The sequence below is a fragment of the Pterocles gutturalis genome, unplaced genomic scaffold (assembly GCF_000699245.1).
Source record: "Pterocles gutturalis isolate BGI_N339 unplaced genomic scaffold, ASM69924v1 scaffold19100, whole genome shotgun sequence".
Taxonomy (NCBI): Eukaryota; Metazoa; Chordata; class Aves; order Pterocliformes; family Pteroclidae; genus Pterocles; species Pterocles gutturalis.
In genome coordinates this window covers 137,939-152,857 of record NW_010138719.1, presented here as the reverse complement: position 1 = coordinate 152,857, position 14,919 = coordinate 137,939, and the positions used below count along the sequence as shown (strand labels likewise).

Genomic DNA, 14,919 nt, shown 5'->3' with positions numbered 1-14,919 from the left:
TTGCACATCAAAATGCTTCCGGCACACAGAGCAGCCAGATTCAACCTGCAGCTCCGCCTGGGAGACCTGATGCAGCACGTTGGCCATCCAGAAGGCGACAAGCTCTGAGAGGGAAGCTCTATCTTTTAATTAACTTTTCAATGGAAAGAACATTTGGTAAGTCAGGAACCAGGTTAAGACAAAAATGGGGGCAAACAAAAGAGGAAAAAAAACCCAAAAACCCACACGCTGCAAGTTGCTTGAGGTTTCTCTCGATATTTTCTTTGGTCATGGCAAAAGCTTTGTGTGTGGAACTGCTTGTAATATCTAGTCCCCTGATCCCTCTTCACTCTTCACGTCCCGCCTGATATTTTTTTACGTCCTTCTTATTCCTCCTTTCAACAACCTGCCGAGTTCGGTAGATCACAGGTTCTTTGAGACCTTGAGCCAATGGCTCGAGCAAGAGTTGACCCAAAAGCCACAGCCCAGCTGTCCTGGCTGTGGAGAGGCGGGAGAGCCTGCGGAAAGACAGAGGCCAGACGTGGGGTCGCAGCCTTGGAGCCCGCTGTCGATGGCATTGTTCAAAGGAAGCACACGGGGCCGACCTCGAGGTGGTACTGCTTTCCTGGCTCGGATGGGGGAAGGTTGTCGATGTTGACAATCGGCAGCTGCTGAGGGTCCTGCGTCCGAAACGAGAAGAGAGTCCGATGCCAGCGTCCATCCTTGATCTGTGCGGAGGGGAGGGAAAGACGGGAAAAGCTGTTTAACTGGGGGCAAGTCCTGCTGGAAAGGAAAGGAATGAATTCCACGAGGTATAAGCTTGAAAATCCCTGCGTGAGCCAAGGGGCAGTCCCTTGGGCTGAGCAGGTCTGGCATGAGGCTTAGAAAGCACTTTGGGGAACCCTTTACCCAGGGTGAGTTGATGGAAACTGAGCTTGAAACAGCTCCAGCAAACACAAACTCCTCATGCAGCGAACCCAGAATGCCAACACATGGCCACCGACGGAGCGCGATGTCAGGCAGGAGCCAAGGCCACTGCCGCCGGTGGCAATTCCCCTTCTGCCGTTCAACTGCTGCTACGCATGACATGTAATTTTGGAATTTAATTTTTTGCTTTCTATTCTACTTAACAGCAGGCGCTATAGCACCCTGGACAAGAAAATCAAAGCAGCAACCAGGTGAACTAGACCCTTCTTCTGTCCTTGCTTTGGGACATGGTTTAGTGGGTTGATGGTTGGACTTGATGATCCTTGAGGTATTTTCCAACCTTAACGATTCGATGATTCTAGGATTCTCCCCTTTTTGGGGGGGAGAATCAACAGCACGGGTATAACTGGAGCCCCTGTTGTGTGCCCTGCCGGGTCCAGCCTGGCCTTTCTCTGCACCTCTCCCCTCTTTCACAGACACATACCTTGCAATCATCAGCTGCCACCTCTGGCCTGAGCTGCCCGTCGGCCTCGAACATCTGTCCGTTCCAGGCTCGGAAGCGCAGGGCTTTTTCCGAAGGTTTCTCGGAGGAGCCCTCCCGCCAGACGGAGGTGTTGAGGCAGTGGATGGTGATGTGCTGCACCACCTCGGAGCTCAGCAGACGGAGGAAGTTCATCTGGACTCTGCCGATGTCGAAATCCAGCTGTGGAGGGGACAGAGGGGTTAGGACGGACGCCAGCGGCAGGGTCAGTGCAAGGCGTGACAGCAAAGGTGGTCCCTGTGCTCTGCTCCGGTCTGGAGGTGGCCATGCACGGATGGTCAGAACTGCATCTGGCGAGAGTACGGGCATAAGGGCCAGGTGCCAGGTCAGCCTGGAAGGTTTGCTTGGGGACAGGTCCTTTATTTTTCAGAACAAACTGATGGGTTCTTCAGTAGGAGGAAACTAATGTAAACTTTGAATTCAATACACGCTTCTGCAAAGCAGCAGGTTCTTGTTCATCTGCATACGAACCCAGATGGTGTTACTGGTATTTTTGGTACAGGTGCTTCCTCGAGAAAAATCCTGGAGTATTGACTTCACTGGAAACTTGTATATTTAAGCTGACCTCGCTTTTTCAGGTGGCAGAGAACAAAATGCAAGAGTGACCTGAACATAAGTTAATTCAACAAAGTGGGAGCAGCGTGTTTGCAAAATTACTGACCTCTGTTAAGGTTATGGGTTAATTAAACATTGCTGGAAACGTACTGCTTTGTCTTGACAAGAGTCAATAACAGCCTTAGGAATATTTTCTAACTGCATGAGGGAAGTTCTGAATGTTAAAGCTACACCAGCTCTGCCTCAAGAAGGAACCAGCGTGCTGTGTCATGGTGGTCACTGTCCAGTGTCCTGGCATAACACATCCCTGGGTAAATATTTTGCAACAGCAGTATGGGAAATGCCGTGCCGGGATGGAGCTGTGTGTACCTTGGAGACAGTGATGGGGCTGAGACACGTCTGGCCACCGTTGGTGAAGTTACAGATGACCTGGATGGTGTCCGAGGAACAGCCAAGGTTCGGGTCAATCCAGTAGGTACCTGAGGAAATGGAGGATTCAGGGATTAACATGGACACTTAAAAGTTTTCTCTTTCACAGAAAAGGAAAGTGTTGATTTCTGCACTACTGGTCCCAGGGAATGAGACCAGTTTGGGCCATATGAAACAGCCCCATGGAGGATGCAGCCTTTGCACACTTGGGGCTTCCTACCATCGTTCATCTTCTGTTCACAGTTCATGAGGTCTCGACAGATGCGTGCAGGGTTCTCCTTGGTTCCCAGGGGTCTTTTGATGCTCTGAATGAGGTTGCTGAGGTAGTGTAGAGTCTTAAAGATCTCCCCTCCGTGGTCCAGCATGAGAAGGTCTGGATGATGGTAACCCTGGAGAGCAAAGAGGCAAAGTCAGGTGCCTTGGGGGGCTCCTGGTGCTGTAACCACGAGGGTTTCTGTTTTATCTGTGCGAAAACTCAGCAGGTCAAAGACAGGCTGTGCTGGCTGGGACCCAGAGAGCTGCAGCCCTTGCAGTGTCACCATGGCAATGCCACGAGGTTTGAAACTTCACAAACAAGGAACCCCAACAGAACCACATCCTTTAACTGGATCTTTGCACACAGAAGCCTCAGTTATTCCACAAGAACAGCAACAAATCAGAGCTTTGGGTATGTAAACTTCAAGCACAAAGAAGAACAAGCAGCGCTGTGACCGTTCCCAGCCTCCAGCTCCAGCAAAGACCAGTGAGTTCAAAAGTTCCTACCTCTGTCTTGAGCGCGGCCGTCGAGTCGATTAACGTTCGGAAAGCTGCCCCAAAGCCGTCTTGTTGCTAGTGTGGGGTGAAAAAAGATGGTAACTGAGATTGTGAGAAGCTGAACATGCCCTGATGCAAGCAAATGCCTCTTGGTCTAGGGCTGCGATTTGAGCATTGCTAACACGGCATCTCTTGCTGGACCTGAGTGTGTGTCTCCAGGGTCCCAGCAGGTCTTTCTGGATGTCCCATCAGCACCTTGGCTCTGCATGACTTACTATCACCATTAACAAACGTACAGAAAACGGCAACTTACAAATGAGGCTGGAATTCCTGGTGGTCCCTAGAAATCAAAGCAAAAAAAAAGGGGCATCAGCCAGAAAGAGGGGCAGTCACTATTGCAAAGATATTCATTCACATTCTTCTGAAATCCTCTTTCCCCTGGTGTCCCTCAGTGCAGATGAGTGAGAGGCAACAATGCTGTCTCTATAAAATACTTGGAGATGGTTTGGACTAAAGCGCAAGGAACACTAGTCCATTCACACACACATTTTTGCATATGAGGAATGGGGCTAAGCTATAATTTCCAGTGAGTGAACAGTCCCTCTGGAGAGAAGCACAGCAATAATTTTAGCTTGTTTCAATAATGTCTTCGAACTCTTTCCACATATACATACCGGAGGGCCAGGGTGTCCTTGTGGGCCTGGAGGACCCTAAAGACAGAGTGGCATCAGTTAGTGAAACGTCTCCAGCTTGGATTTCCATTTCTCATGGTTGTCACCAGTGTGAGTCTGTTCCCTGCTGAAATCCTCCAGATTTTAGACATTTTACAGCATCTTCTCCCTCAAATCCTTCTGGAGACAGGAGGTGGCCCCAGTTTGTCCATCTCCCGACTTTGGGTGCCTCTGTCTGCACCTCGTCTGTTCCTACTGCATCCCTTGTTTCCAGCCTTTAGCGCCTTAACTGTCACTAATGCTACAGCCCCAGGTACTGACCACGTTCCCTGGATGCACAATTACCCACCCCGCAGCTTAACATTTACTAAAAGCAACTGTTTTATTTAAACACAAGATACTAATCAGTGATTTCAAATACTTACCCTTGGACCTTGCAGACCCTGTGTGGAGAAAAAAAAAAAAGAAATAAAAAAAAAAGGAAGAAGCTGTCAGAAGATGCTCATTAAAAACCCAACATCTCCCCACGCAGCCGTGTGCTGTTCCCAAGGCGCCAGCGCAAGGGCTGGGTGCTGCACTGGAAGGACAGTGAAAACAGGGTCCCACCAGTGTCTGCAAACAGCAGGGAGGTCATTGCAGCAAAGGGGGGAACTGGATGACCTTTAAGGTCTCTCCCAACCCAAACCATTCTGTGATTCTACGAGAGGGACCCTCTCAGCGGCAGGAGGCACGGGGGGGTGTGGACGAGCACTCACCCTTTCTCCACGGCTGCCTTTGTCTCCCTTGGGCCCCTGTTAAAGCACACGAGGAGCACGTCACTGACAGCCAGCGGCACCCAGAAGCTCCTTGCAAGGACCCAAGTGCATTTCTAAACAAAGCAGCTCAGGTTGTCATACTGGCCCACCCATCCCAAGGCAGAAAAATAGCCACTGCCGGATGTTTGGCAACATCTGAGCTCAGCTCACTGGTGTTCACCTCTGCCAGCAGCAGCCTCCATACCCAACTCTGAGTAGCCTCCCACTCATGTTTTACAAAGCACTGACCTGAACTTTAGTCCGTGTTCAGCGCCTTTGGCATTTTGGGGCAGGCAGGGATTTTCAACACTTCCCAGAATCAAGCTGTTCCCAGTTTAGTATATTTATCAGTTTTTTTGGTTTTGTTTTTCCCTGTGGTTTTTTTTTTGACCCCCTCAGGCCACGTTCTTTGGAAAATCTGGCAGCTTGCCTTTGAAAAACTGCAATAACATTCTTGGCTTCTAGTCTGAGGCAACCTTTTGAAAAACTTGCACTTAGGTAGAGTTGCTCCTCACTTTTAAAGTCTTGCAACTACACGTGCAGCCAGAGACTAAACCTGTTCTCAAACTTCTCTCAAGCTCCTCACATCGTAAAGACCATTTCAATTCCCTCGTTACAGAGGACTTGGGATTCACTTATGCTGGCCTCAAGCATCTTGCATCTCAGACCCTCTGCTCTTCTAAAAGATAGCAGACAAAAGCACAAATACTTACGGGGCTTCCCATGGGACCCTGAATGCCAAGCGGACCAATAATTCCTTCTTTTCCCTAGAAAAGAAAAGATATGTGTGAACCATCACATGGGAACCGACGGTCACTTTTACCAGGGCAGCCTCAGTAAAGACACTTTTAGAATTATAGAATCACACTTGTCTCTCTTTGCTGCTTTTCAGCAATATGATCGTGGTATTTGCTGTGGCTAAAATAAAACTGTTTCAAAACACATGTCCAAAGACACAAGCCCTCCTAGCACGGTTGTTATGACCCATGTAAAACCTCAGAAATTCCAGAAATAGAAAGATTTCGGTGTCGCTGGCGTGGCCATAGCCGCATGAGGGTCTCGAAGGCAGACGGAGACCTGTACACACGTGGTCACCCACAGATGTGTTGGGATGGCTCAGAGGTGGCACCACGGCCGCGGCTCTGCCAGGGACACGGTGACCAGTGTGCTGTGCTCCTTACAGCGCCCTGGAGCCTCACAGAAACAGAGGATGGAGGAAGGATCCTCCCAAATCGAACAAACTGGAAAACCACTCACCATGAGACCGGGCGGCCCACGGGGTCCCTGAATGCCTTTGAAGCCGAGGTCTCCTGGGGGGCCCTGCGAGCAGAGAGGAGATGCCAGGTCCCCTTCGTAAACACACCCCGTGTTGATGCCCTTGCCTACAGCTCTGCGGCAAGGACAGAGCTGCTGCCTCTTGTACATGGGAGTGGGAAGGTCCAAATTCTTGGAAGTTCTTTTCCTACTCCTGTTTTGCAAGCTCTTCACTTTCTACAGAAAACTAATTGGTCCCCCTTCACCACAAAAATTACATGCTGATAAAATGAGACTAAATTTCAAGTAAAAGCTCCCAACGTTAGGAATGCCTATCGGTGTCTCAGGTAGAGACTGACCACTGATGCTGGATATGTGAGTGTCCGAAAGACGTTCAGATGAGGGAAACAGCTCCGGGGTCTATAGGACAGTCCTTTTCCCTCTCCCATCTACCCATCTGAACGGCAGTAAGCTCCAGCAAAGCCTGTGTAAATGCACACTCATTTAACAAATGAAGATGCATAACCTAAAGAAAATTGGAATCACAATTCAATTGCAGTAGTTTCTGCAGAGCTGCTAATAAAGCCTTTGCAATAAGTATCACATCATCTATCCCCAGGGAAGAGAGACCAGATAGCCAACTGCACACAAGACAGCCTCTTACCTTTGGCCCAAACATGCCCGCGATCCCTGGAAATCCTGCCTCGCCAAAGTCTCCCTGAAACAACAGCCAAGACAAAGACAAGGACAAAGAACATCGGTAAGTTCACACTGAATGATGGTCACTCAAAGACACGCCAAGAGTTCAGCAGCTTCAGAGAAAGAGAAATCCATCCGTATTCTTCCATCTAAGCAGGACTGATGAGAAAGAAGTATGAAGGCAATCTGAAGGAGGAATTACACAAAGATCAGGCTAGAAGCAACTCCAGAAGATCTCACAGACTCACAGATGACTTAGATCTTGTAGACGAAGCCTTTTTGCCCCTGACATGGGACTCACACCTACGCTATTTCTGGCAGATCCTTGTCTAACTCAGAGCACAGTCCACAGAAGCAGGAGTGAGAGCATCCACCCTGAGATTGATCCTGGAAGTTCATGCTGCAAAAACCAGTCTCAAAGCTCTTTAAAACAAGCTCTTCTTTTATTTCTAATACCAACTGGTCTGACTTACTAAAGGATAGTTTCAGACTATGCTCATACCGGCTGTCAAAAAAGCACACCTTCCTGCAACATAACCTCCCACTCAAACCCAGGAAAACCGTGCATGTCCCCTAATTCTTTTTGTATTCAACCCTGCAGGGATTTTTGCTTGATTTCTTAAGAAAAATAATAATAAAATATTTGGAAGGCCACGAAGCTTGGATCAGCACATAGCATGCACTGTGAGAATGAAAAAAACACACTGGGCAGCATGTCCTGAAATAAACCCCCTCATTTCACCACGTTTGAGATGTACGTCCTTTGATATTTCTGTGCTTCTCAGATGTCAAAATGTGAAATGATTCAATGTTTAAAAAAAAAAAAGGATCAGAAACATACATGCACCAGATGATTCATCTACAGTCTCAGGAACACGAGAGGTGGAAAAGGTTTGTTTGGACTCTCGGCAGGACTATGTGACCCATGTGTGATTGTACTTTACGGGATGTTTTACAATGTCATGTTCAGCCCAGCTGTAAATGACTCAAGCGATGGGGTTTCCACCACCTCTGCTACAAGGCTATTCCAGAGTCAGTCTAGAGACCTCACCGTTGGGAAGTTTTTCCTGCTGCGACAGTGAGAAAATGCTTGGCAAGAGAGGGCTCGGTTGGACTCAGCGGAGTGTAAGAAACTTTCCAAGGATACAAATGGATTTAACTGCCCATTGATGGATCCTGGAAAGGAAAACTGCTACTAATGGAGGACTAAGGTCTTTCCTGCATTAGGAGAACCAACCAAGCCCTCTTTCTAGAGGAATTTCAGGCAAAAGTAAATGAGAAGTCAGAAGGATTTAAATGTTATGGAGTGACCTCAGCTGAGAGGATCCGATCACTAGTTATGCAGCAAGGTGGGCAACAGGAATACTGGGCAAATGAACCCACCACTTGTGGACACAAGAGGCAAAATGAGATTGTTGTTGGCTACTGTCTTTCAGCTTGAATATTGCCATCACAGGGTTTCATATAAAAAACACAAAAGAGTGTATTTTAATTGAGGTAGTTTGGGATAATAATCTTCTCCCCTGTTTTGTATTAGTCCTAATCTCTCTTCCTCATGTTAGTTTTACATCTGTAGCCCACCCAGACCCTCTGACAGTGATCATGTTCTTGGGATGCTCATCCTGCCCTGGAAGAGGAACAGTTGCACAATGTCTGTGTGCGTCAGGTGGCTGGAAATCCCACTGCTGCAAAGGTGCTGAGCAGACAAAAGCTGTATTAAAAGACGTTTGAAAAGATCCCTGCTTGGGGGGTTTCTAGAAGAATCATAATAAATGAATCCGAAGAATTTAAATGGTTATAGCCTTGTGAGACTCTGTGAGCCCATCTTCTGGCCTAAAAACCTCCTAATCCAAATAGGTTCAGTATTGTCAGTACAGCCTCAGGCTGATCAAGTGTGACCAGTGCTGAACTGGGCGATTCCACCAGTCCAAGAAACAGAAGCAGCACGGATTAGGAGCCTGCCTTGCAGGCAGGTGTGGGAATTTAACTGCTGCTTTGACTGAGGGCTCTGGGTGTTCCTCCCACAATGTGCTCTGAACCCGCAGCTCCGCTGCTCTCAAAGCTGCAGCGATGCCGCCAGCTCCTACACCTCCCGTGTGTCACAGCGGAGCTGCGGATCCCCCCCCGCACCTTCTGGATGGCTTGGGGTGCAGAGGGGGGGGGTCTGTAGCTCAACACCTCCCACAGGCTCCATGCACCGTGCTCCGACAGCTCTTGTTGAAGGTGCTGCTGAAGGTTGTTTGCGATGGCATGGGTTACACATCTCACATCAGTGGAGAGCAGGGCAGTGGGCACTGCGGAGAGAGCCGTGCCGACACCCCTGCACTCAGGTGCAAGCTTGTTATGGGATCCCCTGTAACAGACCCCCCCGGGGTTCACCCTGCTGCCCCAGCCTGCGAATCTCCACCCTCTCCTGCAGGACACAGCTCAAAGTCAGGTCTGATCAGCTCCGTCCATCACTGACCGGCTGTCCTTTGGGTCCCGGGTCGCCGGGGCTCCCTGGAAGGCCCGTTCCTCCCGACGATCCTCGCTTCCCTGTTTGGCCAGTCTGTCCAGGCAATCCTCTTTCACCCTAAAAATAACAAAATTCAAGTAATTCCAAAGGACAGGAGCTAAATATAACAACACTTAGCTGAAAGAGCCATAGATGGTAAGCTGGAAAAAACTGGCTCATCGGGATCAGGAATGTGGTTTCATCAGGAGATGCCTCAGGTCTGCAAGGGTGGGTTATTGCAGGATGCACAGTGTGAGACCAGCCATGGGCACGGCCGCGTCCCTGCTGAGCTTCCTGCAGAGCCGGAGCTTCAGCAGAGCTGCACTGCCCATATCGGGGCTGGGATAGCAAGGGGGTGAGACGTCTTCTGTTTGTACTGCTGTATGTCGTCTGTCCTACCCTGCAGTCTCTTATAATCTCTTCCCCCCAGCACGCGAGCAATTGATGATTAATCCATCTAAAATGTTGAAGACAAGCCAAGACTTCAGCTGGAAGCTTCAATCCAGAAGCTGCAAAGCCAACATTTTCCCCAGCACCAACTCCACAATTTAAGGACAAGGGACAGGCTCCTGAGACCCAGCACCACGCTTTGCTCCCACCTCTTCCCATGCCAAGCACCAGGATCAGCACAAGCCCCAGTTACCCCAGCTGGGATGGACTGGGAGAGAGGAGCAAAGGCAGAGAGCGCCTGGGATGTTTGAGCAACTGGAAAAGGGGCAACAAATTTCCCCAGAGCCAGGATATGAGTGTGTCATAGCAACACAAGGGTCTTTTGGTCATTTCTGGTAACAGCATGTTGTTCTACCCAAGGCAGCTGGAGGGCAGCAAGTGACAGTTGAAGAGTGATGCGTTATGGGAGGCGTAATTTAAATCAGACCTGAGAGCCTCTTCAAACCCAGCTGGAGTCCTTCTACAAATGGCTGAATTGCTGCTGGTCCAGTTTGGATCCTGTGGCCAGCCTGGACCAGGGCAAGGACCAGGAAGAAACCCCAAGGACACTAAAGCAGCTCGTCCCTGCTTCCACCCAGAGCCATGACCAAGCCCATACTGGCTCCAGTGGTTCCAATCCAGTAAATATGTGCTAAAAACCAAGCAGCACGTATTTCCCTTCATCAGTTTAGGCCTGGCAGGGCAGCATCTAGAGGACACATGAATTTCCCATGGAGTCATCCATCCTGGACATCCTGCAGGCAGGCCGTAGCAGTTCCTTTCCCACTTCTCCAAGGCCATGTTTTTTTAGCCAGGTTTCTAATGCAAGAAGGCTGAAGTGTTCGTGGTGTGGGGTATGTGTATCTGTAGGCTCCTGAGGTCTTTGACAAAGAAGGAAAGGTCTCTGGGACGTTTGGTGGCTGTGAACTTCATGAAAATGGATGGATAGACGGATGAATGAGGAGAAAGATCTACTGAGCCTCCAGCTAAGTGAAAGATGGCAGCAGGGAGTTGAGACTTCATTAAACCCTGGAGAATCCAAGCTCTAGAGACACCAGGCTCACAGGCTGGATTGCTCGTAGCAGTATCTTAGAGAGTCAGACACTCACCTTGAATCCTGGCGGTCCCTGCGCCCCGGGGAGTCCTGGTATGCCAGGGTTCCCTCTTTTGCCTGACATCCCTGTCACGCCTTCTTCCCCATCATCACCTTGCTCTCCCTAGAAAAGAAAGCCAGAAGAGGTTATGAAACAAGATGTTCTTTCCACCTCTGCACAGCTTCTAGGGGGACGGGGGAGTGCCACGATTCTGCCCTCAGCCAGCACCATGCATCCGGGCACGGGTGGATTTGCAGAGACGTGTTTAGAGGTCTGTGCATGGAAGTGTCTGTTTGTCAGGCTAGAAATCCAATTTATTTACATGCAAAGGCAGCTGCCTGCCCCTATGTGCATGTGAGATATGAAGGGCAGCAAACGATCCGCTCTGGGTACATGCAAACTGGAACATCTATAGGCGGACTACATCCATTACCTTTTAGTTTTCCAGCTCCTAAGCTGCATTTTCTATTGATGCTTTAAGGTTACAACTGCAAACTCACCAGCATGCCAGGCACACCATCCTTCCCAGGCACTCCGTCCACTCCAGGGGCACCCTCTTGTCCCTGCCTTCCTACCACTCCTCGAGGACCCGGTAGCCCAAGGATGCCCTGAAATCACAAAGCTGTTAGTGATGGAGCTCCCAGACAGCATTTGTTGGGGCAGAAAACGGAACTTTTACCTACCGGTGAGCCTCTGCTCCCTGCACTGCCCCGTGCTCCTTGCTTTCCTTTTTGACCCTGCAAGTAAAAAAAGACAGACGTCTAATATTGCAGCCGTTCTAGCACAGCTCCACTCGGGAGCCTGACTTCAGGGTGTGCTTTTGGATAATGGTTGGAAAGAGTTTTATAAAAAGGAGATTTATAAAGTCAGTTGCTCCAACACTGGGGAATGAACTGCTATTTGGTTTTATTACAAGTGATTCTTCGTATGTCTTGAGAGTTCTAGGGCAGGAATGAATAGCTAGAAGGCAAGGACCTACATTTTTCCTAATACAGAGCAGATGAGGACAAATAAGGCAGGATGAACTCGAGGGAGGACTCAGCGCACTGGCGAACATTAGAACAAGATGCTTAAAACCTGCATCCTCTCAGTTCATGGACAGCACAGCGCGGAGCCAAGGACCCAGCGAGTCTTCTGCAGGGTGCTCAGTAAGAACTCGTCTCTGCGAGGTACCTCCCTCTATTTTGGAAAGCTAATGGAAATGGAAAGGGTATTTTGTGCCTAAAATTTGCAATGCTGCTTTGTGAATAAAGACGTAAAAGAAATACTCCTGAGGTTTATTAGCTGTAAAAAGGATTAATCTCTGCAGAATGAATGGAAAACTCAGCCTCATCACCTTCACTAGGGCTCTCTCAGTGAGGTCATGTACTAAAGCACTTTTAAATTGAAGCGCCGCATTTTCTGTGCATTGTTTCTCCATCTGCAGAGGACCAGGCAGGCCAGCTACATGAAAGAAACGCTCCTCGGGGTGCTTTCTCTGCTATTCATTAGACATAAAGGCAGTTCCAGATTGTCCATCGATGGGTAGAGTTTATTTATCTTCTCGCCTGGTACGCTTTTTGCCAAGAACACCTACTGTAGGTTAAACTATCTTCTGGCATTACCCCAGCAGGGTCAGAGTAAAAATCCTGCCAAAAGGGACCAGGAATTTGCTGAGTATTGAGGTCACACGCTTATGTTTTAGCAAATAAAGTCCCTGGTCTGTGTGGATAATTAGCAAGCTGTCATTACAGCCAGATGTGGAGGTAGGAGTAGGTATGAGGCACCGCAGTGAACCCTGAAGGACCCGTGTGTGCTGTGTTTTCTTGCTCAATAAGGGCAAGAAGTTAGAGAGACTCTTCTGAGAAACATAAGAATGGCATGGATAAATGGACTCCAAATTTGGAAGGTTTCAAGCCAAAAAAGTTTATGGTTCAAGTGAAAGAGAGAGACACTTGCCTGGCTCAGACCTCCTGAGGGACAGACGAGCCAGCTGTAGCTGGAGGCACCACAAACGGGGGTATGGGAAAGAGACACAACCCATGGCAGCGACTAAAGACCTGCCCAAGATTCACCCATCATGCTGGAGCTCTAATTGTCTTGATCTTCTCCAGCTCCACAAAGCCAACAAACTGTTGGGCTTGGACACTCAAATACATGTTTACAGCCCTCCCACTAGGTTCTCCACAGTCTTTCAAGGCGTAGACCATAGGCCAAATCACATATGCTGGGGAAAAACATGAGAGTTCTCTTAATTAGACATTTTCTTTAAACTTGGGACACTATAAATCCACCCTGCTGAAACCTACCACATCACCTTTGGATCCCTTTGCTCCTGGCTGGCCTGGTGGTCCAGGATCCCCCTACAAAACATAGGCAAGAAAAATCTGCTTGAAATTCTCTTCTGGCAGTATCTTGCACAAAGTACAAAGAACAGCTTTTTTTCGTGCCCTAACAATGCTGCCCGTATGGAAACAATTCAGGGGAACAGCCTGTACTCAGACAGGCCTCCTGGGGAAAAAAGGAGCAAGGAACAGTCCCCAGAGAGCATTTTGGAGGGTGTCAGCTGGAGAAGCAGCAATGCTACCCCCTCGCTTGGGTGGTGCTTGTACTTGTGGAAATCATTCTCTCAATTTCAGATGGCAGCTGGAAAACAGTGCTGAGAGGTGGGCAGGAGGCAGCCTGGTTTGAGAAAGGTGCTGCAGAAGCTGCATGCAGAATGAGGAGTTTAACAGTGACCACATCTTTAGTGTCGGTACGACCTCCCCTTTGCATGCTGCAGCCCCTTCCTTGGTTTCACCTGGTTGTCAGATATTAGAGAGCTGCCTATGGAGGAGCAAAGCAGAGAGGAGATTTCCCGGTGCTCCAACTGGCCTCTTCCCCACCACATGGGTCTCCACCTTTTCTTCTGGCCATCCAGGGTATTTTTTTTGCACGTGTCAGGGGCAATTTCTGGACTAATATCAAAGAAATGGCAAGGGAAGATACACCTGCAGAGCTCTCCTTCAGGTTGTTTCTGAGCCACATCTTTCTCATGGCTGTTTACTAAAGACAATCCAAAGCTCCTGCTTCCATCTGAAACTCTTGACATCTGAGGGGATACCACCCCTCAGAATAAACTACAGCCACTTGGGGAATGCAGCAGCTCTCCCCATTTCTAGGCCATATGACAGAGCATTAAGGTTTTACCCCAAAATAGAATCTGTTGTTCTTTCCAGTGGCCCTACGAAGAGTGGGAATTGATTCAACTTTATTTCCCAATACAAACTACATTTAATGTGCTGCTGCACTCACAGTGGCAATAGTCACATATACAAATTAGATGCTGCCGTATATAGCAAGGGAATAAAAAGTCCCTCCCTTTAATCTGGATTGAATTTAGTCTTTCATAAATGCCCTGGTTTGAGAGGGAACACCATGTGGGGAGGATGACATGGTCCCACCTCGCCCTAGACCAGCTCTCACCAGCAGCATGCCAAATGCATCACTTCCATGCGGATCCTTCCACTGTCATTGGATCTCCCACTGCCTGTCTCCTGAGATTTCTAGTCTCTCTTGGATCGGTCAGAAAAGACAGTTTTGGAGACAGGCTCCTGGGAGTGCCCCCTATTCTGTCGCCCATTAATTAGTCTCAACATGTGACTCAAAATGCCCATTCCATAGGCCTGGCTTCTGGAAATGCACATACTGCATTTCACAGCTCAGCACACATTCCTTACTGCAGCCCTTCCCACTTTCCTTCCTTTTTGCATCCGTTTTTCACATGCATGTGACACTGGGTAGCTGACAATAAAGCCGCATTTCTTACAGGTAAGCCTTGCTGTCCAGGTTTTCCTCTTTCTCCATCGAGCCCTTCTTGACCCTTAAATGAAAAACAGAGAGGGAACGTGTTTGTTCTTGGGTATTTTTATATCAACGGGAAACAAAAATGGATGTAACACACTGTACGGGGCAGGAGAAGATGTACCTAGCTGCACCCTGATAATACAGAAATGCTGAAGGTTGTGGGTAGCGTACATGCTCCCATGGATAGGCATTGGAAAGAAACAGCTAAGAGGAACCACTAATCACCATCTAAGCAGTAAAGAAGGCTTTCTAATGCACCCCTAAATACACACAGCACTCATGTAACTGAACAGTTGGAGATTGCCATCTTACAAAATCAGGCAGCAGCTCTGCCATCCTCATGAATCTAAACTCTTACATTGCTGTAATGGGTCGCTCTGAGCAGCTGCTTTGGATGGAGGTAAAACTTAAGTCATAAAGCCTCTGCAGACCAGCACCAGTCAGCTGGAGATGTCCCACAAAGAGGACATCAGGA

At 48.7% G+C, this 14,919-nt stretch overlaps 1 protein-coding gene across 1 annotated transcript in view; it reads right to left on the bottom strand.

The window, feature by feature from the left end:
* Positions 1-560: 560 nt before the first annotated feature.
* The window catches only part of COL27A1 (collagen, type XXVII, alpha 1), a gene marked incomplete at its 5' end in the record, with an annotated part of 145,734 nt that continues 131,375 nt past the window's right edge, over positions 561-14,919 (bottom strand). The window contains 18 exon segments of the mRNA XM_010083117.1: positions 561-707; positions 1,391-1,609; positions 2,372-2,481; positions 2,652-2,820; positions 3,194-3,259; positions 3,498-3,524; positions 3,859-3,894; positions 4,281-4,298; positions 4,611-4,646; positions 5,363-5,416; positions 5,907-5,969; positions 6,568-6,621; positions 9,067-9,174; positions 10,635-10,742; positions 11,120-11,227; positions 11,303-11,356; positions 12,908-12,961; positions 14,407-14,460. Of these exon segments, the coding sequence (XP_010081419.1) occupies positions 561-707; positions 1,391-1,609; positions 2,372-2,481; positions 2,652-2,820; positions 3,194-3,259; positions 3,498-3,524; positions 3,859-3,894; positions 4,281-4,298; positions 4,611-4,646; positions 5,363-5,416; positions 5,907-5,969; positions 6,568-6,621; positions 9,067-9,174; positions 10,635-10,742; positions 11,120-11,227; positions 11,303-11,356; positions 12,908-12,961; positions 14,407-14,460 (1,485 nt within the window).